Source organism: Nelumbo nucifera, chromosome 1, assembly GCF_055504915.1.
Source record: "Nelumbo nucifera cultivar China Antique chromosome 1, China Antique-T2T, whole genome shotgun sequence".
Taxonomy (NCBI): domain Eukaryota; kingdom Viridiplantae; phylum Streptophyta; class Magnoliopsida; order Proteales; family Nelumbonaceae; genus Nelumbo; species Nelumbo nucifera.
This window is the reverse complement of record NC_142649.1, coordinates 169,320,954-169,348,461: the sequence shown is the minus strand read 5'-3', so window position 1 is coordinate 169,348,461 and position 27,508 is coordinate 169,320,954. Positions and strand designations below refer to the sequence as shown.

At 41.6% G+C, this 27,508-nt stretch overlaps 2 protein-coding genes across 8 annotated transcripts in view; both read right to left on the bottom strand.

Annotated features, from left to right (window-relative positions):
* Positions 1–8,707: 8,707 nt before the first annotated feature.
* LOC104596546 (E3 ubiquitin ligase PARAQUAT TOLERANCE 3-like) lies at positions 8,708–18,845 on the bottom strand. Of its 4 annotated transcripts, none has more exons than XM_010257753.3 (15): positions 17,802–18,845; positions 17,238–17,337; positions 16,870–16,954; positions 16,603–16,769; positions 16,404–16,483; positions 16,244–16,324; positions 15,563–15,719; positions 15,314–15,462; positions 14,779–14,943; positions 14,398–14,700; positions 14,026–14,067; positions 13,345–13,600; positions 13,078–13,197; positions 12,276–12,354; positions 8,708–9,632 (listed from the first exon to the last, which is right to left on the bottom strand). In XM_010257753.3, the coding sequence occupies exons 1-15, from the start codon at positions 17,965–17,967 to the stop codon at positions 8,958–8,960; spliced, it is 2,625 nt and encodes an 874-aa protein (XP_010256055.1). In that variant the 5' UTR covers positions 17,968–18,845; the 3' UTR covers positions 8,708–8,957. The 4 variants fall into 4 exon arrangements, with proteins under 4 accessions (XP_010256055.1, XP_010256056.1, XP_010256057.1 ...); XM_010257754.3 differs by having other exon boundaries at positions 12,276–12,351; XM_010257755.3 differs by having other exon boundaries at positions 16,244–16,309.
* Positions 18,846–22,311: 3,466 nt separating this feature from the next.
* The window catches only part of LOC104596547 (uncharacterized), a 29,216-nt gene continuing 24,019 nt past the window's right edge, over positions 22,312–27,508 (bottom strand). For all 4 annotated transcript variants that reach the window (XM_088895174.1, XM_088895175.1, XM_010257759.3 and 1 more), the window contains 2 exons: positions 22,883–22,974; positions 22,312–22,732 (listed from right to left, as the gene is read on the bottom strand). In XM_088895174.1, coding sequence (XP_088751300.1) covers positions 22,618–22,732; positions 22,883–22,974 — 207 coding nt within the window. In that variant the 3' untranslated portion in view covers positions 22,312–22,617. The remainder of the gene's footprint in view (positions 22,733–22,882; positions 22,975–27,508) is intronic.

Genomic DNA, 27,508 nt, shown 5'->3' with positions numbered 1-27,508 from the left:
CTCTTTGAGGGCTGGCCGTTCCTCGACTAGCTCTGACCGACAGTTGGTCGGTGGGCAAATGGAGTTTAATGACCGCCCTTAGGCCTTGATGGGTGGGGGCGTTCTTCTCCACCTTAGGCTCAGGCTGTCGGCAACTGAGTCGAATTACTTGGTCGGCGATAAGCTACCGAACTACGTGTCATGGGCTCAGGCCGTTCGAAGATCAGTTGAGTCGGTGAGGTGTGTCGAGCTATACATGTGTAGTGCGATGAAAGTTGCATGACTGTGTAGCGCGGCAATGTAGTGCGGATTACGCGATGTGTGTGTACTGTCGTGTCGTTGCGGTGTGTGCTTGTGGTGTGCTGGGCAATCAATCGTGTGGCTCGGATAAAACATTCTTCATTAATCATCAAATTACTAGTAGTACATTCGAAGATTCCTTGTGTTCCAACTCCTCAATATTGGTCGACCATCGAGGTCTTCGAGTCTGTAGGTGCTCGGTCCAAGAACTTTGGTGACTCTGTATGGCCCTTTCCAATTTGGTCTGAGCTTGCCTTCCCCGGGCGCGGGTACAATGACTTTGTGGAGGACGAGGTCACTTGTTTTGAACTCGCGTCTTCTAACTTTGGAGTCGTAGTATTTTGCCATCCTCTGCTACTGCGATACCATCTTGACATGTGCTCGGTCTCGGGCTTCTTTTACCGGGTCTAACACTGCGCGGAGGTCCTCGTCATTCTGGTCTTCATCAAAAAGCTCAGTCCAAAGAGTTGGGGAGCCTCCATGGGTACCATGGCTTCGGTCCCGTAGGTCAGGCTGAAGGGTGTCTCTCCGGTGACCGTCCGCAGAGTAGTTCTGTATGCCCAGAGTATGCTCGACAATTCCTCGACCCACCTTCCCTTGGCCTGGTCTAGCCGAGTTTTCAGGTCGTACAATAAGGTTCGGTTGGTCACCTTAGTCTACCCATTGCTCTGGGGTCGATGTATAGCGGTGGTTCCGTGGTTGATCCTCAAGTCGGTGCAGAGGGCCTTGAACTTTTGGTCAATGAACTGCGTCTCGTTGTCTGTGATGAGAACCTACGGAATACCGAACCAACACACAATACCTTGCCAGAAAAAATTCTGGGCATTGTGTGCGGTAATGCATGCCAATGCTTCAGCTTCCACCCATTTGGTGAAGTACTCTACTGCCACTAGGAGGAACTTCTTTTGTGCAACCGCGGTGGGAAAAGGACCGAGGATGTCCATGCCCCATTGTGCGAACGACCACGGGCTGGTGATCAGCTTTAAGGGGACTGCGGGTTGATGATGGAGGTTGGAATGTCGTTGACAACTGTCGCACTTCCGAACAAGCTCGGCTGCATCTTGCTTCATCGTCGGCCAAAAGTTACCTTGCCGAAGTGCCTTGTGGGCCAGGGTGCACGTGCCGGGGTGATCTCCGCAAATGCCTTCGTGGATCTCCCTAAGGACGTAATCTACTTCAGCTAGGGACAAGCTCTTGCACCTTCTGTAGATAGCTCGCCATCGTGGGCGTTCGTGTCTCGAACTGGTCGTGGATCTGGTTGACTACCAGCTGAGAGTCGTTGAAGGCTTCTATTCTCTTAGCTCCTAGGTCCAGGGCGAGGCGAAGTCCGGCGATCAAGGCCTCATACTCAGGCTCGTTATTGGATGTTTTGAACTCAAACCTGAGAGCGTAGTCTAACACTGTGTGATCTGGGACGAGGAGGATGAGGCTGGCCTCGCTGCCTTTAACGATTTGATGAGCCATCCACGTGTAGAGTCCATACTTGTGGCGACGGGGCCGGATCCTTGGTAGTGAACGTACATTCAGCAATAAAGTCTACCAGAGACTGAGCCTTGATCGCGACACGAGGTGCGTACTCGATGTCGAACTCACTCAGCTCTATGCTTCATTTGATTAGGCGGCCAGATGCTTCCAGCCTTTGGAGGACCTACTTGAGGGGTTGGTTGGTGAGTACTCGAATACTGTGGGCTTGGAAATATGGCCTAAGATTTCTGGCCGAGGCGACCAAGGCTAGGGCCATTTTTTCCAAGTTGGAGTACCGGGTTTTTGCGCGCATTGAGGACCTTGCTGGTATAGTAGATCGGCCTCTGTACCCGGTCCTCCTCCTTAACTAGCACCTAGCTGATGACATCATCCCCGGTCGAGAGGTAGATCAGTAGCTCATCCCCTGAGTTCGGTTTGGAGATTAGAGGCGGCGAGCTCAAGTATTGCTTCAGTTCTTTAAAGGACCATTCACATTCCTCGGTCCATTGGACGTTCTTTGGTCGCTTAAAGGCATTACAGAAGGGCAGGCACCGGTCTAAAAATTTGGACATGAACCTGCTGAGGGCGGCTACTCTGCCGGTGAGTCGCTGCACTTCTTTGTGAATCCGGGGTGATTGCATGTCGAGGATGGCCTGTATTTTCTCTGGATTTGCTTCAATCCCCCTCTGTGTCACCATGAACCCCAGGAATTTACCAGAGCCGACCCCGAAAGCGCACTTGGTTGGGTTCAACTTCATCTTATACTTCCCGAGGGTGTCGAAGACTTCATTTAGGTCTGCAAGGTGAAGCTCAGCCATCTTGCTTTTTACGAGCATATCGTCGACGTACGCTTACACGTTTCGACCGAGCTGATCCTTGAACACCTTGTTCACCAGCCGTTGATAAGCAACACCGGCGTTCTTGAGGCCGAAGGGCATTACCTTGTAACAATATAGGCCGCGATCGGTGATGAAAGTCGTTTTCTCCTGGCCATCAAGGTGCATTTGGATCTGGTTGTACCCCGAGAAAGCATCCATGAAGATCAAAAGTTCATGGCCCGCCGTTGCATCGATGAGCTGATCGATCCTCGGTAGAGGGAAGCTGTCTTTAGGGTAGTCTTTGTTTAGGTCGGTGAAGTCGATGCATATCCTCCACTTCCCATTGGCTTTCTTCACCATCACCACGTTGGTCAGCCAGTCAGGGTGTTTGACTTCCCGAATGAAGCCGGCGTCGAGCAACTTCTGCACTTCATCAGCGATCACTTGCCACCGTTCTATAGCAAAGCTTCTCTTCTTCTGCTTGATAGGTCAGTAGCGAGGGTCGGTGTTCATGCGGTGTGTGATGACTTCGAGGTCAATCCCCGGCATATCCGCCGCCGACCAGGCGAACACGTCGGCGTGATCTCTTAGAAGCTGCACAAGTTCTTCCCTAAGGTGGTCATCTAGGAGAGAGCTGACCTGGACCGTCTTCTCAGGGTCTTTCTCATTGAGTGGCACCTGCATGAGGTCTTCGATAGGTTGACCGCGCTGTAATTTCACCTCGTCCCGTAGATCATAAGCTTCATCCATCAATGTTTCTGCGGTTGGGCATGGTCCTTGGCAAGAAAGCAAGTAGCACAGCCGTGCAGTTCATTGGTTTCCACACGCTACGCCTATGCCGTATTCGGTGGGGAGCCTCATGGCAAGGTGGAATGTGGAGACCGTAGCCTACAGAGCATTAAGGGTCGGCCTGTCGAGGATAGCGTTGTAAGACGAGGAGCAATGGACCACAATGAAGTCCACCATGGTCGTCGCAGTGATGTCGCCATCTCTGATCAGGAGGGGAAGGGTTATCCTCCCAATGGTCAAGAGGGAATCCCTATAGAAGCCTATTAGGGGAGTGTTGACGGGGGTGAGACGCTCTTTGTCTATGCCAAGCTTCTCGAATGCATCCTCGAAGAGCACATCAGCGGAGCTAACTGCATTAACCAGAATCCACCGCATCTCAAAATTGGCAACCTCGGATGTGATTACCAAGGCGTCGTCATGCGGGGTTTGAACTCCTCAGAGGTCGTCGCCGGTGAAGGTGATTGACTGGCTGCGCTTCTTCTTGTGCCCCCAGTTGTCAATTTCACATAGCCACGCATACTTCTTACGCCCCGAGCTGCTCTCTCCTCCTACGGTGATTCCTCTTGATATTACGTGGATCACACCAACAGGAGAGGCTTAGGGCGGTGGCCGAGCATTCTCCGTGCGCTGTTCTTCCTATGCTGGCTTCTCGCTTTTGTCAATGAACCCATCGAGGTACCCATGCCTGATAAGGTCTTTGATGTAGTTGCACAGGTCGAAGCAGTTCTCCGTGTCGTAGCTGTGGTCTCTATAGAACTCGAATACTTGTTGCAGTTCCTCTTGTTGCCTTGTGTTTTCATCTTCTCGGGCCATTGAACATAACTGCGGACACGGATTTGCATCAGGACTTCAGACCACAGTGTGAAGTTCTTCTAGGTCGGCGGCGATGTTCGTGGTCTGTGATCAGGTCGTAGGTCCTGCCTCTTGTGGTTCCGATATGATCTTTCTAACTTTCGCTCCTTGGTGTCTCTCCTCTTTTTGTCGGGCCTTTCTTCCTCATCCCATATCTATGCATGTGCTTCTTCCGCGTTGATATACTTCTGGGCATGAGTCATTAGGTTGGCTAATGTCTACGAAAGGTGTTTGGAGATGGAGAAGTTGAATGGCGAGGGGAAGAGTCCATGTTGGATGGCGGTGACAACTATGGACTGGTTCAGGTTTTTGACCTGAAGTGCTTCGGTGACAACTACAGACTGGTTCAGGTTTCTGACAACTTCTAGCTCACCGTAAATTGTGCTCGGAACTGGGTCTCTAGCTGACTCCACGATGCTATGGAGCGTAGGGGTAGTGTACGAGAGTCTTGCACATCAGGCCCTCGGAAGATCCATGCAGCATCATTTGAGCTTTCAGGGCCTCGACGTGGTCGATAGGGTCAGTGTTCCCGTCGTATTTTTCCAACTGAGGTGCTTGTCATCCTGTGGGAGGCACCTCATCAACGATCTCTTGGATGAATGGTGGTTCTTTGACAAGCTGAATAGTTGGTTGCACGGGCTGATCTACGACCGACGCTGTGCTCCTCTAGATTTGGCTACGCTCCAACTCTTCTAAGCGTTGTTGGAGTTCTCGAATTTCGGCATCCCTATGGACCGGAGCCGTGGTGTACATTGCCCTTTCTTTCTTAGGGCGCACAGGGCGGTCTTTCACGGAGCTGGATTCGGCGACGGAGACCACGTGAGGCGGCGTCCATATACCGAGCCTTTCTTTGGCGGATATCCATGTGGTTTGGTGCATCCTGCTGTTGTTGCCAGGTTCGCGAGAGCGGACAGAGGGGGCAGACTTTCTTGTTGTGTCCTACTTTTCTTGATTGGATTGCACTGCCCCCTTGTTAGCCCGGTGCGCTTTGGGGTCCTCGGGGCAAGGATCATCTTTCGTACGTGTCGGGGCGTGAGGCGGGACGACCCTGTTGGGCGATGTCATGGATCCTAGGTTCTGCATCATCTCGAAGATCTTGTCGACCTTCTCTTGTATCGCCTAGAATTGCACAGGATCGAATGTGGCTGGGTGTTGCTAAGTTTCTTGGTGTTGAGAACTGTGGCAGCGAGATTCCTAAGATGGGGATTGGCCTGTTGATCGCTTAGAATGGTCTCTCGGCATCTTGATCGCTTTCTTGATTGCACGGTGAGAGAGATTTCGAGAAAAGCTTTTCGTGTGTTTCCCACAGACGGTGCCAATTTGATGCTGCTCAATCCGAGGTGGTGCACGAAATGAGGAGAGCAACCAGATAGTCCTTACCAATAGGGCGGAGCCGAGGTGGAAGGAAAAAACCGCACTTCAAGACCTGTGATCAAGAAAAGGAAGTCAGAGGCCCAAGGATCCCCAAGTAGGCACTTCGACGCTCAAGTCAGTAGAAGGTGGTGGATGATTGAGCCAAGCAATGAGGGTGCTGGTCTGAGCAGAGTAACAATATGGTTGTCAGAAGTTCGATCCCTTACCTTGAGCAAGGAGTACCTTTTTATAGCCGAAGATCCGTGTCCTGGTCGGATTGGGCTTCCAGGGTTACCGGGATGAGGTTAGCCACCAAAGTATTTGGGATAAAGTCCTATTCTCCGGCGAAATTAGCTTCCTTACTCCTCTTTATCCGTAGATATACTTATCCGCGTGACGCATACCTGACGTGGCTGAAAGGATAAGATGAGGGGCCAATACTAATTGCATAGCCCAATATAGGCTGTGGAGTCAATGTATGCCGCGGAGCTGGCTGAGCTATGCTGACGTGGCCAGGGTGACTGGGCAATGACTAGGCAACCACATGTCTCTCAGGAGCAGCTCAGCCATGACTCGAATACATACCTTGAATTCAAATTGGCAAAGAGCGGAAAAGGCCTCAACTTTCTCCTAACAAAGTTGTCTGTAAGGTTTGCCAAAACTAAGGGTGGAGATATCCAAAATTTGTATCTGGATCCCTAATTGCTTCACCAGCTGTATATTGGAGTGATTTTCAACCATATACATAGCCGTAGGTTCACCTTGCAACCACTCATATTGTTGTCATCCATGTTAGTTGGTCAAGAAGAGGCACATTACCCTAGACCGGAGGAGAAGATGGATGGGTGGAAATAGAGATGGATGAGTTATTTAACGACATAGGAGAAGATGGGGAAGTGAATATGACTATCATGGAGGTGAAGCGTGGTCACTGGATGTCTGGTCTTATTATCCAAGGTGGCCTCCAAGGAAAAGAGATTAGGCCTAAATAATATTAGGCTTTTCTTTTGCTCTACTCTGTATATACTATATACCTTTTCATTTCAGTGAATGTTACGTATGGGAATTGAACAAATAATATAAGGCTTTTCCTTTGCTCTACTATGTATGTACTATATACTTTTTCATTTCAATGAATGTTAAATATGGGAATTGAACAAGTACGTTTTGACAAAATCAATGTAAAATTCATCTATATCATCTATGCTTGTCATCCTTGTTCTTGATCCATTTGTGCTCTATGGATTCAAAAATTTCATCAAAGGGAACAAATTTGATTGCAAGCCTGAAATCTGTTAAATTATTGTTGGTCAGCTTCACATCATTATATTAGAATTAAATAACATTGGGAATGTTTGATTAAAAAGATTGGTGTAGTTGTTTACTGATTTCTAGTCACCATTTAAAATCCTATATTTACAATATTATACTTCAAACTGCTGCATGGGTGAAATAAGAACAACGAGAGTTGCAGGGGTGCTGCAGGGTTACGGAGATGGCTGGAATACAGCACCGGCGAGGGTTATAGTGGCAAGGAGGGTTCTTGTGTGGACGGAGTACAGTAGCGTGTTGGTGGGGAGAGAGAAGAACCACTGACGAGAAATTTGAATAGGTGGCCGGAGTACAGCAACATATTGGTGGAGAGAGGAGAACCACGAGAGAGAAACTTGAATCGGTGAGAGATGGAACTATCGGGGATTACAGCGGCGAAGGGGCGATGGGTGGAGAGGGGAGGGAGAAGAAGAGACGAACTCACAGCAGTATTCAGAAATGAAGTTCATACCGCCCTTAGAAATAGTTTTCCGTTAGTTTCAAATATACTGGGAGAAGAGGACGTGTTCAAATAGGATTAGACGGGACAGAATTTTCTGTCCCTAGGAGACAGACGATCCGGACTCCACTTACAGTAATCTTGTTCTATTGTTGCCAAATTATCATCTGTCAACGCCAAGATAAGGGAATCGTTCCAATCTTTTTACAACGAATTCTACATTCTGGTGTCTGCAAATTTATCCATTCCCGCTCTATGGGATCTCTCTAGAGTTCCCATATTTCTGTTATTCAGCATTACAGGCCTCGCTTTTTACCTTTTCCTTTTTGAGTACTCCTCTCAATGCAAGAGCTAGCAAGAAACCAAGAATGAGAAATCACCCCTAGCATAGTAGCATTGGAAATACCGGTCGCGAATTTGCGGTGATGTTACACGGTTGATTCCACCGACTACCATGATTTGGATGACAGTGCTAGGGACGGTCATGGTTTCGATCAGCTGAGCATCCTTTTTGTTTATAATTACTTCAATACTCTGAACAGAGCGCGACGTCTGCTACACTTTGAAAAGGAAGGAAAAATTCTCCATTAGTATCCTCTAATTTGGGTCTAGTGTCATTTTGGTTTTCAAACTTTAATCAGATGTTAATTCATCACCCAAATTTTCGAAGTGTGGCAATCCAGTATCTACTGTTAATCAGATGTTAATTTATCGTTAAATAACATTTAAAAAAATATAAATGCCCTCTAAGTGTCATTTAATTTTCTTTATCAACCACCTAAACGTTGACAAATCCTTGCTTCTTTCATCCAAAAAATTGGGATCACGTGTAAATAGACATTCTGGTGACCTCAACTTTCTTAAATAGAAAAGGCAAGGATTTGAAACTTAATTTTTTGTTAAATGTTTAGATAATTGATAAAGAAAATTAGAATACACAAGGGCATTTGTATCTTTTTCAAATGCCACTTAACTAAATTATCACATTTTGAAAATTTAAATACTGAGTTGTCATATTTTAAAATTAATGACCAAAATGACACTAACCCAAAATACAGGGTACTAATTGGAAATATTCCCTTGAATGAATGCTGCTGCGTCAAGATGTTTATTCATCGTGTTCCCAAAGTGAAGTTTTAAGCTCTATTTTTATTGTATGTTCTTCAATATGAAGCAGATTACTTAAATAATTTTTTTGGTAAATAAATTATGAAGTTGGAAAAAGATTACTTAAATTTAGAGTTTAGACCGCGGAATTCACTTTAGTTTTAATTTCAGCCCCAAAACCACTTACATTACAGGCTTCCCTTTGCTATTTATCCATTTTGATTCTCACCCAAACCCAATCAGGATTCATGACTGCCTATATCGAGACACAACATTTTGGGAAAGATTGTACTATTATCATTGAGATAAGTAACAGCGACAGGAAGGAAGCGTTCTGCATCTTCCGTCTATCAAGATTATTACAAATCATTTACACACACAGAGAGAGAGAGAGAGAGACTTTCTTATCTTCTCCCCCACATTTCCACTCCGCCACATTTGGGTATCGTTTATGGAATTTTCGAGAGGAGATGACAGAACTGATGGCGGACAGTGCAGTGCATTCCTTGCCGTCAACCGTCAATCTATCTACTGTGCTTGCTGTAGCCGCGTTCTCGTTCGTACTCCCGGTCATGGTCTTTCCCACGATCCCGATCTCTTGAGCTCCTCGAAGGTCGGATTTCCTCTTCCCACTCGTCCGAAGGGGGTGGCGGTGGCGGCTCGTATCGTGAAGGTTTTCTCTTGAAGTGCCGGTCTTCGTCACTGGAGTCGTGATCGATTACGCTGCTGCTTCTTCGAGCCCCTCCCACACTTGATACAGAAGTTGCCTTGACCGGTGGTTTCCAGTCATCACGGTAGCCATTCGACGAGGACCTGTGATGAGTGGAGGAAGCAGGAGGCTCATAGTCCTTGTACCCGTTGGAGAGATTTTCGCTTTTCTCCGTCGTAGAAGACGACAATTTCCTCTTCTTACTTCCTCCCTCATCAGGGAAGCTGATACGGGAGAAGACGCTGCCTTTCTGTTTCCTGTCCGCCCCCGCGGCTGCCGCCTTGACCGATTCGGTTGTAACTGCCGCTGGAGTGGCTTCATCGTGATGATGACGGTGGTGGTGATAATCATCAGCTCGACTCCTCTTCCCCAATCGAGCTGACTCGATCTCCCGTGAGGAACGTTCCGGACTTGACGCCTTCTCCGATCGGCGGTGTTGGTAGTGGTGATGGCGATCCCGGTCCGGGCTCAGCGATTGAGAAGTCAACTTCTGTAGCAAGTCAAAGAAAAAAATATATATTTAGAACAAACCTCTCAACTAATGACAACGAGACGACCATAGCGAACCACGAGTTAATTTTTGACCTACCCCATCCCTTTATTTCCCAGTATTTTCATCCTAACGTAAAATTTGAGAAAAACTTTTGACCCATTAGAAAATGAAAACCACTTTTACCATTTACTTTAAAATTAATCAAAAACAAAATCAAAACAGAAACAAATTTTTCACCGAGAAATTTCAGTCAAAGTTTTTTGAACTGAGGAACAAATTTTTTGCATCATTTTCATCCCAACAATACTGGGCATAACCTTTTATTACTAATAATAATTTTAATGCTACACTAATAACGCAAACGCCACTCAGGTTTGGACAACCACCCAAATGGGTGCATTGAAGAGATGGGATAACCAGTAGGCAGTAGCAATTGGCAATTAAGCAAAGCCACAACACTAAGGGCCACCACCCAGCACGGATGCCCGCCTAATGTAAAGCCAAAGTTGCCAAAGCCCCTCCTTTTCACAATTCTAAGCCAAAAATAACTGGTGAAAGGCATAGAAAGACATAATGCTGCATTTTGACCACATAACGTGTGCGATCAAGATTGAAGGTGTAAAAACCTTTCACCTCTTTGCCCCTTCCCTTCAGTTTCAGGATTCGTGAGTCCGGGGATAAGTACCATGTAAAAATGGACGAATTAGGTAAGTACCAAAGCGCGAATTCAGACCCCACTAATCACTCTTACATGACCCAATAAGTTGTACTAAGGCCATGTTTGGAAATGCTTAAAAATAAATACTTATTTGGTGGAAACCACACCATTAAACACTTATTGGTGTTTGGAAAATAAATCCAAAATAAGTGCCGATTTTAAAAATAAGTAATTATTTTTTAAGCCCAAATTTCCAATTTTTTAAGTGCTTATACAATAAACACTTGTTCATTTTCTTTTTCAAAAGTATCCCTAATTGAATTTTCAAATACCACTTATAAAATTATCCCTAGTTGAATTTTATAAAAGTACTTCTATAAAAATATTTTCATAAAAACACTTTTATAAAAATGCTTTCGTAAAAATACTCTTATAAAAGTACTTTTAGAGAAATACTTTTATCCATAAAAGTTGTTTATAAAAGTATTTTATAAAAATTAGTTTATTAAAATGCTTTTATAAAAGTACTTTCATAAAAATGCTTTAATAAAAATACTTTTATTGAAGTGCTTTCATAAAATACTTTTATAAGAGTAGTTTTATAAAAATATTTTTATTAAAATACTTTCATAATAAAAATACTTTTATAAAAACACTTTAATAAAAATACTCTTATAAAAGTGATTTCATAAAAATATTTTCATAAAAGTGTTTTTCATAAAATTACTTTTATAAAAGTGTTTTCGTTAAAATGCTTTCATAAAAATAATTTAGTAAAAATACCTTCATATTTTGAAAATTTGAAAGAAAATGAATGACCAAATAATCACACGTGCTTATTTAAGTGCTTATTGGAGAAAAAGACTACCAAATGCCCAATTCGAAACAAGTGCTTATTTTACAATACGTTTATTTCTCCACAATGAATCTATGTTAACATAAAATGGATTTATTTCCATCTCCTTGCAATGAAAAGGTTGTTTACAGCCCCTTCTAATTTATTTTATTTTAAATGACGAGGAAAACAAAATTTTCATTGTAAGAGCTCAAAATACAGCTGAAATTTCTCAGCCCGGTTTTTTTGTCCATTTTGTGTTGAAACAAATACACCTTATTATTCATTCAACAAGATATAGATGCCCACCACACCAACAAATGTAATGTTCCACTTCCACACGGTAGAATACAACAAAGATGTGGAACTGGAAAAGTGAACAAACATAGGAAGGGCAATGTGAACATAAAACCTCGAGGATGACTAGAGTTGAAGTTGGTTAGTGGCAGGTTTTGATTTTGGGAACGGATGCAATCTTTTATAGCCCCACCACAGACCTTTTGAAGTGAGGACTATGGACTCAAAATCTGAAAGCCACTTCTGACCATAATCTTATAAAATCCTGAAAAATACAACAGATGACCCCATACACCCCATTTAGGTTTTACTTATGGCAGATTCTCTATGGTCCAACTCAACAAAATATCAAGAATTTTGGACCATCAACTCTCCTGAGCATTGAGCAATGTTAGCAGAGCATCAAACCAGACTTCACACCTCAGGCATGGTTGGACCCATGAACACAGGTCCCACCATTCCATTAGTACGTAGAAGTCAAAAGGTTAATACATAAAGAAACCCCTGCTGCTAGAACTGCTCATTGAAAACATTTAGATGAATCTACACCGCGTAGTTCTTGTTAACTATAGCCAACCATTTGCCTACATAATGCTATACCACTAATCAACCTAAAGATTTATACCCAATGGAATTTTGTAATCCGGTGGTTTCATCTTTTAGGATGTTTTGATTTGAAAAGATTGGCAAATCACAGCACCAGCAACAAAACGCCTTTTTCTTTTTTCCAATGATGAAAAAGAAAAAAGAACAATTGCGTTTTCTTGCCAACCTTTCTGTAAACATGAATGATATCAACCAGTACAGAACCATAAATGCAAGGCAAATTTAGACGACAAAAAAGACATACAGGTTTGGGTTTCATTGAAGAAACATCACCACTGTTGCTCACTTCTCTACCAACTTCACGTTCCTTGGAACACTCCCTGCTTCACAAGAAAAAAAGAAGCTTCAAACTCAGATAAAGAAAAACATTAAACATCATATTAACAGGTCAATTACAACACCTAAGCAAGCAGCCAACAACCAGAAAATCACAAGCAACAATGGATAAAAAAGGTAGCGAAGAACAGAATTTGACAACATTATCAATTTCCATACTGTTTAATCAATTAGCTCCCACCAAATGAGGCATGGTTCGGATAAAAGGGACCTTATCAGTAATTTCATCTTCTCCAATTTTTACCAGAAAGAATCAAACACAACTTCCTTTATACATGAACACCCACACTTTCGGTGCTTAGGAGTGGATTTTTCCATGCTGCAAAGAATGAAATTTGATGTGGAACACAAGAAACCCTTCTAGATGCAATTGCAATTTACTTCCACATCCACCAACCACCAAAGAAAATTGATAGAAAAAACACCAGAGAGTTGGAAATACACATTAAAAGAACCTCTTGCTCTCGGTCTTCCACATACAAATAAATCATGGGGACCAAAGAGTCTCATGTCATTTCAGAATCACACAAAATAACCAAGACAACATACATCTCCAATGTGATTAACTGAAAAAGCTTAGGGGAGTTGCAGGAAAAGGCACAGAGCATTATGAAAAGAGAAATGGTCTAAGAAATTCCAAGGAATCTTGATCACACGGGATTGCATTAGAGCTGTTGCACGAAAAGGCATTAGCGAGAATGATAACTTACCTTTCACCACGTCGTTCAATTTCACGCTTTCTCCTTAGGTCAGCCTTCCGAGCCTCAAATTCCTCTCTGCTCATGACTGGGGGTGCAGGAGTTGAGCCCATAGCAAATTCTGCGAGGTCCCTGAAAATTTTCGAGTTTCACAAACCAATTAGACTTTTGGCAACCCATTTGCAAGCCAAATATTAACTCAACAACCCCAACACCCATCCCAACAAAACAAAAAAGAAAATCACAGGAAGAAGCACAACATATCTTTCATTAAAATACCTCTGAGGTGGTACAACAGGCAACATATATCCCTGTCCTCCTAGAAATGGATCTTGTGGCAGCATTCCTCCAAAGGGAACATCAAATGGACCAGGGGTGTAGCCCATATATGGCATAGTACTAGCATAAGGAGCCACATATCCATCCATCCCAAGAGGTAGACCAGTCCAATATGGGTTATAGGTTGAAGGTCCAAGAGGCATCATATAGCTTTCAGCTGCAAGATCCTGAGAGGCTCTCCACTGCATGTCTGCAGCTGCAACACAAATTACTAACAATTAATAAAACTTAGTAACCAAGAAAAGCAAACAAGGAAAAGTATGACTAGTGAAGATATTAAAATTCCTGTGCAAGAGCACAAACGCGCACATACAGAACAAGTAAAAAACGAGAACTAAACATTCCTGGAAATTCAAATTTATGCTCACTGCATGCGCACGTTTTCCATATTCTTGTAATAGCCTTTTTCTTGCTTGTAATACCCCCTTTTTTCTTTTAATAAAAAATTTCCCTTTACCATCAAAAGAATTTCTTTTTTTTATTTTCTTCATTGACCACACATTAAAATATTTGCTCAAGATTTTTTCTATGTTTCATGGTCAATACCCAAGAAGCAAGGACACTGGAAAAAGATTTATACAAAACAAGATCAGGAAGAGATATGGGGTACAAAGCACTAACCATTTAGAGGTAAACGGACTTTCTTCTTCTTCTTTTTCTTTCCTGAAAACCCAGAAAATAAAATGTCAATATGTAAATGATCCTTTACCTAAATTCAAAAATTATAACCTTACGGACTTCCTGTTGTTAGCACTAGTTCCTGCAAATATTGGCAAGTAGGACATCTCTTAAATGAATTAGGGAAAAAAGCCCACTCACAAGACACCATATAAGACAAACAGATTACAATCAGAAGAAATGAAAGGGTGAAAAAGTCTTCACGGCCTAAGCATCTACAAATTGTGAGACTTAAGAACAGAAAAAGTAGAACTGTTCATTGTCCAAGGGCCCCAGGACAAGTAAATATGACTTACAAAAGAAGACAGTTTTTACCTGGCTCACCAGTAGGCATCTTCTGTTGAACTTCCTCCTCAACAAGTGGAGCACTTCCCTGAGATGTTGGTTCCTTCATACTTATTGACTCATGTGTGGCTTCTGATACATCAACAGTTTTTACAGTCTTTCCTTTCTCTATGGACTGTTGTGGAACATTAACAACTGCTTTTCCTTCATTTTCTATCTCCTTGGTATCTGGAGTGTCATATTTTTGTGGTGGTGGAATGTTCACTCCCTTGGAAGTCGCAGAAAGAGTGGGTGATGGGGCTTTTGGTTGTGGGATGCGAGCAGACTCCATATCTGAAGAAACCCAGTGGGTATGATACACAAAATTTGAAGACAGTTGAACCAAAAAGAGAAACATTATTAAAAGCAAACCTTGAACTTGCAACATGCTTCCTGCATTTTCTGTGCTACTGTTATTCGACTCCAAAATGCGGTTGATAGTGTCCCTAAGTGTCTTATTAGGCAGAAGATCATCTGCAAGTATGTTGGTGGCCCCACAAACACACATTGGCTTCGAAATAATGTGGTCCCTGATGCCTATTTTTAATAAGAGTTGGCATATTTTAGAATCTCTAGACATAAATTTTAGACAAATTAAAAGAACAGTAACAATGATAATCAAGACTATCTTTCCCACATTGAAGAGCAAGATAAACGTTATTAGTTACAAATACAATCATCAAATAGTTATATGATGACCATTTGAGGTATGAAACAAAATAAAGGATCAAGATAATGCTAGTTTGAAGTGGCCAGATCCTTAATTACTAATAAACAGTTGCAGATGCATCCAGTTTCTTGATATCTTATGAACAAATTAATACATACAACATAGCCAGCAATCCCTATAAAAAATATAAAAGGGAAGAATGGAAGGGAGGTAAGTGAGATGGACCAGAATCCTCACATTTATCACAAAAACTCTTAAAACAGCACTTGCTTGTTAGTACAGCATCTTTCATTACTTCCTTGCATAATGGGCAGCGGAGATCTGGTGGAAGATCACTGATTGGTCGAGTGGTGGGTAACCCTTCAATTTCCTTCTCAAATGCAGCCCTGTTTTGAATTCAAAAGGTTGTAGGTAACCATCGAGCCTATAACAGAGCTTTACTATAACAGAAAGGTACAAGATTAATAAGTTGAATAGATAGCTTACTCATTTGGCTTCAAAACAGCAACTGCACCACTTGGCAATGCATAAGAACCCTCTGGGGTTGCCATTAACATTGATTTTGGAATACCAGTTGGAGGTTTTACTCTTTTAATATCATAATTAGGATCACCATTTGTAGGGCAGTGCTGAATAAAATGACCTGGATGGTATCAGATCAAACAATGAGTTCACTTGACCATTGTAGTAGTCATAGCAGCAGTAGCAGTAGAAAGAACAAACACACAAAAAATAATTAGCATGGTCAACAATGATGAGTATACAGACCTGTAATGATATGCAAATATGATCGCAATACAAAAAAAAAAAAAAGAAAAAAAACATAGCATGGTGAACCATCAAGAATGCAGTATTGCAAGACAAAATAAAGCAATAACTAACAAACACTCTGTAAACAAATACATTATTAAATACTCCATACTTTGTTGAATTTTAACATTATAAACCTATTGAAAAAAATTTTGAAAGATTATCTTTGTTATTTACATCTTCTAGGAAAAATGGCAATCAATGTATAATTTGTATCAAACAAGCAATGATAGAAAAAAATGTCAAATAGAAGTGTCCCTCAAGAATCCATGCAGTGTCAGAGTCAAATGTGTATCTGATACAGATGCTTCATCCATTTAGGAGAATCCATGCATCACTACAAGAATGTCAACTTACCCGGCACCTTGCATCTGTGACAGATATAACCAGCAGGAGGTGTCTTTCGCTCCAACCCACCACGACCTTGCAAAAAGCAAGCTATCAAGCTCACCAGCAATAATTGACATAATTCTTATGAAATTCAATGAACTCTAACAAAAATAGACAGAAGAATTACCAAAACCCCGGCCACCCATCATTCGTCCACCCATACCCCTCCCAAATCCTCTACCAGGGCCAAAACCCTCTTGGGTTTGCCTGCAATCAAATTTAGAATTTCAAAAGGATTACATTAGTGAAAAAAGAAAACACAGTGCATGGACAAGTGGTACCATATTATCATATAAAGCAACATATGACAAGGGAAAGGGTCTCACCGCTGCCAGTCCAAGGCTGGCGTGTCAATTAAAGCTTTGATCTTGCTATCCTCATCAACTTTATTGGGAGCAGGAGCATCCTGCACCAGATTGCTCGATTGAACTGGTGGCACTTCAGGAATGGCATACAAATCATTACCAAATTCATCCCATTCCGACTCCTCAGGCTGTAAAGTCCAAATAAGTATTACAAGAATGAATCAAGACTAGACAATGAAACCATGCAAGAACCAAACCACATCAAAGTAAAATGATGATAATGCTTACAAATCTCAAAGCAGGTGAATCTGCAATAGGGAAGCTACTGTTTGCTGGTGGAGCATCCTCTACCTTATTCTCTACTACTTTCTGCCTGCAGCAGAACAGACAGATAGCCTATCTCAAACAGAACCTAGAACTTTCCTCACAACAACTAGCAATGAAGAAGATATTGACACTAGCACAGAATGGTTTACAACTAAAAGCACAAAAAGGCACCACTAAAACAAAGGGGATTGATTTAATCATTTAACCCATACAAAACTAAGAAACATTGAAAGACAATACGTTATAAAAACTACAAAAATTAAAAATTAAAAAAAAAAAACAGCAAACAAAGAACGAAATGATCAAAGATTGAAGGTGTGAGGCTGTACTCATCCTGCTCAGGAACAATGGGCATGCGCGGCCGTCCAGGTACTCGACGTACTAAAACAGAGGTATTTTTGGGTATCAACATGTCTTCATCAAGGTAGTCTGAAATCGCAAAGCAAAGAATGAAACATCTATAAAACACTGCAGAGAGATCAACCCAGCCCATGTAACCATACATAGAACAAGTGAAACGCAATCCTTGGAACCCAGAGTGGGACCTAGAAATAGCAATAACTCAAGATATGGATCGTAATAATAAATTGATCCCACATTTGACATCCGTCCTCAAAAAAGATCCAGCCAATTCGGCCCTCAAACTTAGTTCCTTTTAAATTCATCATCCCAACCCTTCTAAGTTCTAACGTCTTGGCACTTGCATCCAAGAACTCCCAAACACAAACTACCCCAATGCTACCGAAACACCAACCAGTAAAAGAGCATGAGAATTGATCTACCTGGATCCAAGCCTAAAAAGATACAACTAATAAACCCCATGACTTAACAAATTGTTTTCACTACACGCAAAATGAATATATGAATCAATCAAAAAATCTGAAAGAACCAACCTTCATTGGTTTGAGCGTTGGAGACCATGAGGTCAAAATCAGTGCCCCTGCCCAAATGCTTGGATTCAAATATTTTTTCTTTCAAATTCGCAACTGATATGAAATGACCGTCGATAGGAATAGAGTCGTAATCTTTTGCACTTTTAAACTTATAATACACAGCCATATTCCTTTTCTTTTCACTCTTCTATAAACGTAAGAGAAATCGAGAAAAAGAAATTGGCCAAAGAGGAGGGGAAGAAATTCAAAGGCCGTAAAATAAAAAAGGCCTGATCTTAAACTCAAAAAATAAAAACAGATAATGAGTACAAGTAATTATCTCCTTCCGGTTGTCTTCTATAAGACAAACAACGATCGCACGAACACACAAGATCTATTCAAAGTGGAAGGTTCGTCCTCCAAGAACTCGAATTTGTGAAAATTAGAAACTTTCTACTCGAATCCCTCTGATGCTGTTCTACCAAAAGAATTCTTCAAATCTTGAAGATCGGACGAAGCCTCTAACGAAAAGTTGGTAGATTCTCCGCCGCACCCAAACTCAACTGATCGTCGCGAGTCCAATACTTTCAAGCAGATCCAAATGAATGAAACAAAAAACCCTTCGTTTCAGAGAAAGGGGAGCCAGACGAAGCTGTAATTGGACATCCAAAGTCTGGAGATTCAAAAGATCGCCATGGCCGCAATCTTCACGAACCGATCTTGACGAATGAATTCAGCCTCGAAATTAGATCCATGGCCCGGAACAACGAACACAACCTGATTAGGCGACCGCAGAACCCCATTACAAATCCACATAAACAAAATAATATCTCAGGTATCCGAATGGTCAAAACCCAACGTGCAAAGAATTTAATTTTCCATTAAGATAATAAAAAACGGTTCAGGATTCCAAGCCCTAGAAGAACCGCGAGAGAAGATAAGATGAAGAACAAGGGTTAGGTTTTCCTCGGAGAGGGAATCGCGTGTTGTTGCAGAACAGAATGGGACGGAAACGCAGAGCACCAAGGGTTACGGTTTCGCCTTTCTGCCAAACCAAAGGGAGCCTTTCGTATATAAAACAACCGATAACTGTGGTTAAACCCCGATTGAATCCTCACTAGAAAGTTGGTATTGGACCCGGTTCCGACCGGGTTCAACCGTCTGTTTGACGTGAGAGCTAGAAACCACGCGGCACGCGTGGACTTTCCAAAAAAAAAAGTGCATTGAATGACCAAGAGGTTTTCTCAAACCACGTAATCTCGATACGTGGTCTCAGGTACAGGGAATTGTGTTTGTGTGGTGAATCATGACTGTCGCAGTTTTGCGAGTGGAACTGTAGACGTCTTGAAGTGGTCCTAACTCAGGTGCCAAACTGGCCTGCACCATGTACCAAATTGGCCTTGGGATTTCTGACCTGCCGAGCTTACCAAAATTAGAATACATCAACCGTAAAGCACTAGAGCTTGGGCCTTGCAGAAAAAGTTAGGATTCTAAATAATACCCAACCGGGATGGTTCACATCACAAATAGGACCATTTCAGAGGATCCAACCCAGCAGATGAAAACGAACAATAAAAAGTAGGATTCGTTTGGTTTGAAGTCGAAATCAGAATCGAAATCAAAATTAAATTTTTTCAGAATTGGAATTAAAATGGCCTATTTTCATAGTTTGTTTGGTTCAGACAAAATTTGGAATGAGAATTGAAATGAGTTAAAATGGAAATTCATTCTCAAAGAAGGGGGAGGGAATGGCCATTCCCTCAAATGGGGAATGACATTCCATCAAGAATGAGAATGGGATTCCAATTTCATTCAACCAAACAGTTGGAATAGGAATGCTCATTCTAATTCCAAATCTATACCTCTATTCCCATGGTTTTCAAAACTGGATCGGACCAGATGGTCGGACCAGAAAAACCGAGAACCAATCAGGTGATTGGTTTCGTTTTCCCCAAAAACTGGATTTCCCCCCCAAAACCGTTGATTTTGGTTAGTGAACCGCTGACCCAAGTGGTTAACCATTCAAATAGTTTTGACCGTTTTTTTTATTTTTTTGTCAGAACGGGCCAAACATTCAATTCGAACGGTCAAACCGTTCGACCCAGTAACTAGACCCCTAACCGGTTCGATCACCAGGTCGTTTTTAAAAACCATGCCTATTCCCATGACCAAATGGGCCCTAAAAGATAAATTACATAATACAACCCGGAAGTAGTTAATTATACACAATATTTAGCTCCCTGAGCTTTCATATACCAACATTTTGCCCCTTATGTTACTATTATCTTATCTTCAACAAAAGATTTTCATTTGACTGTTATTATGCTTGTTAAGCATTTATAAATTTCCAAACTAACATTTCTTTAATTGTTATGTTCTTGTTGCCTCATGATTTCAAAGTTCAAACATTTTCAAGGCTCTCTACTCTACCAAAACGGAACGGCAAAACAAGATTCATGTAATTGGCACCATATAGTTAGGATAAGGCTTAAATGATGATGATGAAAGCTCTCTTCTCTCTTAAATCTTCATTCAAAGCTCTCAGGTACATGCACAACTTCATATCCATTTATCATCTATTTTTTCCAGTCAAATTGAATCAAATTCAAATTCCATATCAATTAATTTTAATTGATAGAGTTCAAATAGGAACATTTGTATATCAATCAAATAGGAATCAAGGTTTAGAAGATGCAAATTTGAAACAGGATTCATGTAATTGACCCCATATAATTGGAACAAGGTTTAGATGATGATGATTCGAATCAAATTCAAATGTCATGTTCTCATCAAATTGAATTCAGGTGTATGTATATTCCAATCCAAATTTGATTTGATCCATTTGTAGCCCTATGATGAACAAGTTGTGCAGCAAGAAAGTGTCAGTGTTTTTAGGAATGGGACACAACATGAGGGCACGGCAGCATAAAGGGGTTATTTTCACAAGTCCAGCTTTAATCAGGGCAAAGCCCGTTCCAACAGCCTCAACGGCCTTTACAGCCTTGCGTTGAAAGTATCTCCGTACATATTTATTTAATGGGAGACCCAATGCAAGGTTGCAAGGGGCTGATCGAAGGGTGCAAACTTGCCCAGATAGAAGCCGAACTCTATTTTCACCAACCAAATAGTAAAACTGACGGCAAAAGACTGTCAGAAGGTTGTGTCCTGTGTAGATGAGGGTTTTACTTTGGTTCTACTATGTTCCGGCCACCTCATTGATTTTTATATTTAAACCCTAAATTCCTAAACCTTATAACCAAAGTGTTAAATGCATATGATCAGATTTATGCCCTTCGACCATGTAAAGTAATCCCCGTCTTGATTTTTAATTTTTTATATCTAAACCCGAAAGCCCTAGATCTTATAATCAAAGTGTAAAATGCATATGATCAGATTTATGGCCTTCGACCAGGTAAAATATTCGCCGTAGATGAATTGGTCATTCAATACCCGTCCCAAACTCCCAATATAGAGGCATGGGATCAAAACCGCATTAACTGTAGTCTGTAGACTCTCTGTGGTCAGTGTACGCACCCTGCTCTGTCGTCCGTCCCCACCCTTTACCCCCCACCCCCGGTACCGTATAGTGTAATTTGTATGTTGTAATGTCAAAAGAAAATAAAGTTGTGGCCAATAAGAAGAGGCTTTTTCAGCCACAAGTTGGGCCACCAACACGACAACGCGTGCCCTGTTGCTGAACTTGTGTAGCAAGTATAGCCAAAGTCGACGTCCACATCAACTTTCTAAGTCGTAAGTCCTGGTTTTAACTTGAGAGTGCAGAGTTAGCTTAACCGGTTAACCCCCGAATCCAAAAAAACAAAGGGAAAAAACGCTTCAAAGTTCAAACTCACCAGGGAGCATTACTATTATTGGATACTTGGATGGTAATTTTGATGAAATCAGCTGATGAATATTGCTGCTACAGGAGCTATTCTCGCCTCGCGACTCGTGAGTCATGATTGAATGCCAAAGGTTGCAGAACGACAGCCAATCGATGGTATGAAGTCATGACTGTCATGGAAGCTTTTGGTCTTTATAGATGCTTTTCATTCCAAGTGATGGACGGAATGGTGTGGACAAAAAAACTGACCTCGAAGTGACCTTCCAGACCCTACTCGGACCATATTTTTGAGTCTCATGCACTAATTGTATTTGTACTCCGACCATACAATCCTTTTCTGGATGATCTCTTACCACTGTCCCTGCACTTGAGGTCTACTGACTTACCACGGAGAGCTTGCAGTTAACAAACTTAATATAACTGTTTTTTTGTTTGTCATAGGAAGCCAGCTGCCAGGTGATATGGGTCTTAGCAGTGGGCATGTGGTCCTCCAGCCAAACAGTATTATGCCATTCCTTTCCTCCTCCATTACTGCCCAAAGCCCCAAACTTTGTTTCAAACAATATCCCCAATTCCCCACTTACCACCATTTTATAGGAGCATCAATCTATCAGCTATATCAATTTCAGAGTTCCCTAATAAAATGTTTTCTTAGGAAAGAAATAAATACAAAGAAAAAGAGAGTCTGAATTACTGGTCAGAAGATAGTTCTTCTATTTCACGATTCAAGATCCATCAGAGCCTGTTAAATGACACTGGTTTTGCTGATAGCAGATCTACTTCCTCTAAAAATTGCTGTTACAGTACAAACATAACCACTTTTCACTAAATTTGAACACTTCAGACCTGACCATTGATGATTTTAATCATCATGGTTAGTTGGTTTATCTACTTTAGTATGAAAATAAAAGAAATTGCCACATGACAACTAAGGAGATATGCAAAACAATATGCGTTGAATGGGGAAAAGGACAGAGAGAAAACGGGAAAAACAGTTCAGACGTCTGTCAAGATCAATGATGAGACAATCATAACATATGCTAGAAAGAAGAAAATTGCTATCTGGATGAAGAATTTTGGATTTTCCCTCATGTTTGGTGATGTTACCGCTCTGCAACACAATTTGTTAGTTGTTTAGTCAAAGAGGGGGGAGGAACATAAAGAAAATGGAAAAGAAGAGAAAAAATAAACAAAATATATAGCATAACCATTGACTTGGTTAATTTTTTCTATATCACTGGTTAAAAGGCACATAAAGAACCTTGCAACACGTTGAGAAAAACGGTAGAAGGGCAGACTCTGAAGGAAGACTATGCCAGGTCCTGTCAGAACAGCTGTTACTAGGTTGTCACCCTGCATGATGAATACTTACAGTTGAGCACATTGGACTTGCATGTCATAACTATAATAAACATATACATGTTAACTTGGATGCAACCATGAGCCTTGAACTTGCTTTGAGACAAGCATGCCAAGCCTGTCAACCATATATATGAATACAGTTATATGCAAGCTACACTCGTATATCTGTGTGCCTTAACTCCAAATATTACTGCATATCAGAAATATCTTGTAAGGGTTGTTGTATAAACATGGCTGATGGCTCTTGATAGAGCACAATGGTGGAACAAGGTTTGTGTAGCCAACCCCAAATAGTTGGGATTAAGGCTGAGTTGAGTTGAGTTGTAACAGAGATATCTCATAACAGAGTGAAAATAACACACATGAGAAGCCATTGTTGATCAAATTTTGAACTCTATTTTACAGCACAACCAAATATTAGATGGCTGAGGATTGTAAGGGTGGGTCTATGTTGTTTTCATAAATGATCCACCAGAGAAATGTCTGATCGTGAAAAGCTAATTAAAGCCTTAGTCCTGACCCCCAGCTTAAAAAGGTTAGAATCAGCAAATTCATGTCAACTGGGCATAGTAGTCTTTGCCACCAGCAAATGAGAATCCAAGTTAAAAACTTAATTAAGAGAAGTTATTCCCAGTAGTAAATAGCAGAATTTACTTGAAAGTTATTCCATCTCTCATTTGGAAAATGGCAAGCAAGTCATTGAAGCCAATTGATAGGAATCAATCAGTACCCTTGAAAACATATTCTAGAAAGAAGGCCGTACAACAGGTCCTGATATGACATAGTAATGGTACTTGGGATTTGGACTGAATTGAACACCAAGGGTATTTTTGCCATTTTATAATTTTTCTGTAGGGTCCAATAATAGCGTTTGATTGTCTATTTATAGTTTGTTTATGCTTAAAATTTCAGAATCATTGCATAAGTAGGATTAGAGTTATTAAGTCTTCTTTGAATTGAAATAGGATGTGACAGCTCAGTTTGAGTCCTACTAGGATTATTTTTTTTATCAGTAATATTCAGATTTATTAAATCAAAGACAAAGATAGTACAACTTAGGGAGAGGCACGATATGCTACCTCCCCTTTAAAGAGGGGAGATGGAAGAAACCATCAACCCTTTAGTAACATAACAAAGGAAAAAGAAAATCACAATGAAACCCGAGTAGCCCCTAGTTTAGCAAGATAATCAGCCAAGGCATTAGCCGATCTACCCAGCCACTGAACTCTAACTGTCATGCCCCTCAATAGCCATTTAACCTTTTCTAAAATATCCTTAAAGTTCCAAGTGACAGTACCCAGGTCAGCCAACCATCCTACTACCACCTTGGAGTCTCCTTCAATTATCAAGTTTTGCACTCCGAGTTGATAGGCAATCTGTACCCCCTGTGCCGCAGCTAGGAGTTCAGCCCTCACAGAGTCTCCTATTCCCACCGGTCCCGAAAAAAAAGGAAATGATGTTGCTGTTCTCATCTCTCAGTACACCGCCAATCCCAGACGGTCCTGGGTTACCCTGACTACTTCCATCAAAGCTCAGCTTAATAAAACCCTCCATCGGCGAAGTCCAAGTTACTTGGACTCTAGGCTTCCTAGAGGAAGTGAGGGCAACTGCAGACCAATTCCTCATTAAATCCTCAAAGGAATAATCTTCAAAGAGCTTTAAGGATTTCATCCACAAAATAGTCCTTGTAACAATACACTCTTTGACCTCAAGAATGCTTCTTTCCTTCTCCTGAAAAATTCTGGAATTTCTCCCTTCCACACAAAGGTAGAAGGGGAAAACAACAAATTTACCTCAACTGGCAAGTTCCACCTACACTCAAACAAATCAAATACCCAATTCCAAATGGCTGCAGCAAAAGAACAAGAAATCAATAAGTGGTAACAATCCTCATTCTACGCTTTGCACAAAATACACCAGTTAGGAGATAAAAACAAAAAAGGTCTTTTCTTTTGCAGGTTATCCAACGTATTGATTTTACCCAAGTAAACTTCCCAACATAATACATCAATTTTTGGGGGAATAGGCCTAGACCAAACTTCCTTAACTGGGAAAGCCTGAGGAGAAGAACTGGAGCAGAGGGAATTAAAGAAAGATGCACAAGTAAACAACCCTTTCGGAATCAAAGTCCAAATCCTCCTATCAGGATTTAGTGGGTCCAAGCAAGCAGAATCAAGTAACAATAGGAGCTCAGAAACTGATAAGGATTCCTCATCCCTCAACCCTCTACAGAATCCAAGGTCCCAATTTGTCGACAAAGGGGTATACGGGGGCAAAAGAAAGAAATACACAGGTTCTTTTTTATAAAGGGAAATAGAAAAGAGAGAAGGGAACAGATCCTTAAGGGGCAAATTTCCCACCCTAGTGTCTTCCTAGAAAATAACACGAGTCCCAGAGCAAGCATCATACCTTACAAAGCATAGGAACTATGGGAGGATGCCATGAATTGCCTTCCAAGGTGTTGCAAGAGTTGCCCGTCTGGATACCCCTACATCCCAACCATTTCTAGAATAGCCATGGATACTTGCCACCACTTCAAGCCATAACCTCTCCCTCTCTAAAGGCCACCTCCACAACCACTTACCTAGAAGGGCTACATTCTTGAAAGGGATATTCCCTATTCCTAATCCTCCTTCCTCCTTCGACTAACTATCTCCCATCTAACCAAATGATCCTTCTTCTCTTGCCCCGGCTCCCACAAGAAGTCACTCGTCATTTTCTCTAACCTCTTAGCTTCCCTAGCAGGAATATTAAAGACAGATAAAAAGTAGACCGACAGATTAGTAAGTGTGGATTTGATCAAAGTCACTCTACCCCCCACAGAGATATAATTCTTTTTCCAGCTTGCCAACTTCTTTCCAAACTTTTCCACAACAGGGATCCAAAAGCGGCTTTCCTTTGGGTTACCTCCTAGGGGAAGACCTAGATAAGTTAAGGGCCAGGAAGAGGTGGAAAACTCTAAGCAACCTGCAATAGCCTTTATTTCTTGAGCATCCATATTGACTCCCATACACAACTTTTTTCAAAGTTGATTTTTAGATTTGAGGCCTTTTCAAAAAAAATTAATTAAATTCTTAAGGTTCCCAACCTTCCTCAAATCGCTTCCTTCACAAAAGATTATAGTATCATCTGCAATCTGAAGGAGAGTCACAGACACACTAATTCCTCCTATTCTCCAACCACTCACAACCTCCTCCCTGTTTGCTTTTGATATCAATCTACTTAACACATCAGCAACAAGAGTGAATAAAAAGGGGGAGAGTGGATCACCTTGTCTTAAGCATCTACAAGCTGGGAAGAAATCCTTAACTACTCCATTGACAATGATAGAATAATGGCAAGAAGTGAGACAACCCTTGATCCACTTGCACTATCTTTCCCCAAATCCACACTTACTTAGCACCTCTAAGAGGAAGCTCCAATCCACCATATCGTAGGCTTTTCCAAGATCCAATTTGCAAACAAAGCCCTTCTTACCTGATCTCTTCATCTCCTCCACACATTCATTAGCTATCAAAATCAGATCTACTATTTGTTTGCCTTGTACAAACGCACCTTGAGCTTGACTAATTAGAGAGGGAAGTACCACTTCAATCCTCAAGGATAAGACCTAGGGCAAAATTTTGTAAACACTAGTCACCAAGCTAATTGGTTTGAAGTCCTTAGGATGCTTAGCAACAACCTTCTTGGGAACAAGAACTACAAAAGTAGCATTGACTCCAAGGCTAACAACATGATTATCCTCAAACTCCCTGAGGACCTCAAATAAATCATTTTTAACTATGTCCCAACAATCTTGATAAAAGGCCATCGTGAATCCATCTGGCCCAAGAGCCTTAGATCTATCCATTAGGAAAACTTCTTGTCTTCCTCCTCAAAATTTCTTTCCAGCCATCCCCTCTCCCTCTCAGAAAGACGTAGCCAGTCTAGACCATCCACTTCCGCCCTACAATCAAGAGGCCTTCTCAGAATTGACTTAAAATGATCTACAAAGCATCTGGCTATCTCTTCTTGAGAGGAGATTTCCTCTCCATCAATCTCAAGTTGTTCTACAAAATTTTTCCTCCTCCTCCCATTGGCCATCACATGACAAAATTTTGTGTTCCCGTCTTCTCGTAGCAGGACCTCTTCTAATTCCTTATTTAAATTCCATCTCAACTCCCGTTCCTGTGCATTCATAGTCCTTTGGGATTCCTTTTTGTCCAATTCTTTAATTTGAGTCAACAAGGAAGATTTTAAATCCTCTAACCTCCCAAAATGGTCCCTGTTCCTGGCTTTCAATTTTGTCCTCAAGTTTCTTAGTTTTCTATGAAAACTAACTCCTTTCCACTTCACCCCCCCCCCCCCCCCTTAGCTCTTCACTTCACCATCTCTCAATATTTTTTACAAAGTCTGGGTGAGTCAACCACATATTCTCAAATCTAAAGGGTCAAGGTCCAGAGTCTAATGGTTCCTCTCCTAACTGAATAGGGCAGTGATCCGAAGTAACTCTAGGTAACCCTTTAGCCATCAACCCCCTCCATTG